The 3,765-nt window shown below is 45.0% G+C and overlaps 1 protein-coding gene across 2 annotated transcripts in view; it reads left to right on the top strand.

The window, feature by feature from the left end:
• Positions 1–287: 287 nt before the first annotated feature.
• The window catches only part of SDE2 (SDE2 telomere maintenance homolog), a 15,170-nt gene continuing 11,692 nt past the window's right edge, over positions 288–3,765 (top strand). For both annotated transcript variants that reach the window (XM_032289436.1, XM_032289435.1), the window contains exon 1: positions 288–501. In XM_032289436.1, the coding sequence (XP_032145327.1) occupies positions 382–501 (120 nt within the window). In that variant the 5' untranslated portion in view covers positions 288–381. The remainder of the gene's footprint in view (positions 502–3,765) is intronic.

Below are 3,765 nucleotides of genomic sequence, written 5' to 3'. Positions count from 1 at the left end.
GTGAGGAAAAGGGCCAAAGCCTACGACACTGGGCGGTGCTTAATTACAGTCTTATCGCTTTCAGCCAGGACGCTCGAAACCTAACCTAGCGCCAGCCTTTTATAGCCGGTCCCTCGAGCCCCGCCCTAGCAACTTCTCCTAGCAACGCCTCGCCAGGTGCTCGGCAGTCTTATCGGCCTCCGGCAGGCCTTTCCTGTTCCCTTCCCCCAGTCCCCGCCGCCCAGCCGCCCAGCTCACGTGACCGGCCCCAGGGGAGGGGAAGGGCGAACGGCAGCGTGAGAGGCGGGGCGCTGGAAGACGCGGTGCGCATCATCAAAATGCGCCGGGCGAGTTGCGGCGCCTGGTGTATCAGAGAGGCTAGAGGTTCGAAGATTCAGTAACATGGCGGAGGCCTCGGCGCTTGTGTGGATTCGCGGCCCCGGCTTTGGGTGCAAGGCGGTACGGTGTGCCTCCGCTCGGTGTACCGTCTGGGATTTTATCCACCGGCACTGCCAAGATCAGGTGAGGATTTCGGTTGCTGTTAGGACGGAGAAAGAGACGGACAAGTAGCAGCGCTGGGTACGGAGTAGGTCTGTCAAGGGGGGTATGTCTGTTCTCTGGGATTTTCACTTAAGGCTGAGAGTTCCTTAGTGTTAAGGTGCTTCGAACTGTTACTGAGACCTTTCTTTGCTGTTGTTTTGTGATGGTGGTGGTTTTGCCTCCCCACAAAGAGGGAGAAAAAAAAAAACCTGTTACAGGCGCTTAGTCCCGCCCACAGTTACAAATGCTTTGTTTCTTTATCCGTAAATCTGATGGTCTTCTGGAGTTGGGCCAGCTGATTTTTAAGGCTCAAGTCTTCACCTTCTTACGATGGTTATGTGACGTGTATTTTGTCCACTAATCACACAGCCTTGTTAGCTCCAGCCTAGAGAAACATGTATATCCAAACCCAGGACAAAGGATTGCTGGGGAGGAAAATTGATTCTTCTGGTCACTGATTGTGGCCAAGCATTCACACGTGTGGCCTGTTGAGGGCCTGAGTTCTTAGGGCCTGTTATGTAGAAGTGTTCACTAATCATTTAATGGTCTCATTTGTCCATGCGTATTCGTGAAAACCTATCAGGGACTTTCAGAGTTACACAGGAGCTTTTACTTAACTCTCAAGTAAGCTTTTACCATGTATAAGATATTAAACCTGTTAAGTTGTCAAAAGAATTTAGTGGTTTCCCTGAATCTGATTTTCATTTTGGCACTTGATCTAGAACTCTGTTCTTTCCGCACCTCATTCGTGCTTTCCTCGGCTATTTCCTGCTTGCTATTTATAAGCTTTACAAATGTTAACACTGCAGTCTAAACCAAAATTTTTAGAGACTTGGATCGATTCCGTGAAGAAGTAATGTGTGTTTGCAAATAATACGGTTTTTCACTTTCTATGTTTTCTTTCTTGCTCTGTAATCCAGTCTAAAAACTGTAAGCACAACTGTTTTTGACCACGAAAATAGTTGCATTCTAATTCCTTTGAAAATAACTGTTATGAGTACAACATTCAGACTTGCTGACAATTGATCCAAAGTGAAACCAGAAAAAATGGGATCTTAATCATGAGGTGTGTTGGAAATAAGAATTTTTAAAATCAGAAGCAAGAAATATGGGTTCAGTGGCTCACGCCTGTAATCCCAGCATTTTGGGAGGTCGAGGAGGGAGGATCACCTGAGGTCGGAAGTTCAAGACCAGCTTGACCAACACGGTGAAACCCTGTCTCTACTAAAAATACACAAAAATTAGCTAGGCGTGGCAGCAGACACCTGTAATCCCAGCTGCTTGGGAGGCTGAGGCAGGAAAATTGTTTGAACCTGAGAGGTGGAGGCTGCAGTGACCTGAGATTGCGCTATTGCACTCCAGCCTGGGTGACAGAGCAAGACTCCTTCTCAAAAAAAAATACATATATGTACATACACATGCACATATGCATGTATATGTGTACATAACATGCATCTACACGTGTACACATGCACACATGTACACGTGTGTGCACACGTGTATGTACACATGTGCGTGCATACATGCAGGTGTGTGTACGTGTCCGTGTACATGTACGTGTACATATACGTGTACATATCTGAGTGGATTCAGTCAGAAACTTAAGAAACATGACCATAGCAAATGATAATAGAAACACAAAAGGATATTTGATGAGATACTGGAACAAATAAGGATAGCTCAAGTTCACACCTGTGCTTTTAAAAGCAGAACTATTCTGACACATAATGAAGTTAGTGTTAACTCCCACTGAGAAAAATCTGCCCTGCTTTTCATCAGGTTGGGATAAGAGACACAGATAGGCCGGGCGCGGTGGCTCAAGCCTGTAATCCCAGCACTTTGGGAGGCCGAGGCGGGTGGATCACGAGGTCAAGAGATCGAGACCATCCTGGTCAACATGGTGAAACCCCGTCTCTACTAAAAATACAAAACATTAGCTGGGCATGGTGGCGCGTGCCTGTAATCCCAGCTACTCAGGAGGTTGAGGCAGGAGAATTGCCTGAACCCAGGAGGCGGAGGTTGCGGTGAGCCGAGATCGTGCCATTGCACTCCAGCCTGGGTAACAAGAGTGAAACTCCTTCTCAAAAAAAAAAAAGAAAAAAAAAACACAGATAAAGCCAGCTGCAAAATTTTTTGTTTCTCTTTTTGTTTCCCCACACCTACACTGATGTACAGCTGCAGAGTTAACAGCAAATGGTAATATGTAGTAATGACCCCATGAAGGTCTGCTGCTTATTGACTGAGAAACCTTGGTCTCAGAAATCATAGACTGTAAGAAACTTTGCTGTTTGAATTCTCTCAGTAAGAGTGAATTCTCCCACTCTTGTCTTGTAGAGAAGCGTTCTTGATTTCCAACCCAAGTCAGAACTTCCCATTAAGGATTTCTGGACACAATTTTCCACGTTTATCTTAAATTTGTAGTTTCCAAGGAAAGAGGAGCCTTCACAATATGAATCTGATGTTGACACTTTTATGTACAGTCCTGCTTTATTTTGAGGCTGTTTAAACACTACTTGATGTAAATTTCACCTCAGCTCCACCCTGTACCCAAATCCGATAATGACACTTCTTTCTTTGTGTTGGTTAGATACCCAAGACTCCTGGTGTGCAGTTCCCCTCCTTGCAGTGAATCAATAAGTTCGACAGGTTTATCTCTGATAGCCTTACGGTGATTGTGCTAAAATACACGATACTTTGTTTTGAAGCACTTTACAATGCACAAATGGTTAAAAACAGTTAAACTGAGTCTAAGTTTCTTATCCTTTTTTCTGCTTGTGACTTCATCAAATCTTAAGTAGAAAATGCAATTTTGTTGATTAGTTTTGTTTAATAAGCCATCCTGTTTGGAAATGAAGTATACATCATTCCATGGTGTATACTTTCTGCCTTCTAATTAATGTCTTTTAAAGTTATTTAGAAATACCATACTCGTTAGACATAAAAAAGTCTTCTAGGCCGGGCGTGGTGGCTCATGCCTGTAATCCTAGCACTTTGGGAGGCTGAGGCGGGCGGATCACGAGGACAAGAGATCGAGACAATCCTGGCCATGGTGAAACCCCGTCTCTACTAAAAATACAAAAATTAGCCGGGCGTGTTGGCCGTGCCTGTGGTCCCAGCTACTCGGGAGGCTGAGGGGGAAGAATAATTCAGGAGGTGGAGGTTACAGTGAGCTGAGATTGCGCCACTGCACTCCAGCCTGGCAACAGAGCAAGACTCCATCTCAAAAAAAAAAAAAAAAAAAAAAAA

The sequence above is a fragment of the Sapajus apella genome, unplaced genomic scaffold, assembly GCF_009761245.1.
Source record: "Sapajus apella isolate SASKATOON/1434 unplaced genomic scaffold, GSC_monkey_1.0 scaffold22, whole genome shotgun sequence".
Lineage (NCBI taxonomy): Eukaryota > Metazoa > Chordata > Mammalia > Primates > Cebidae > Sapajus > Sapajus apella.
The sequence above is the reverse complement of the archived record's forward strand: the minus strand, read 5'-3'. Positions and strand labels throughout refer to the sequence as shown.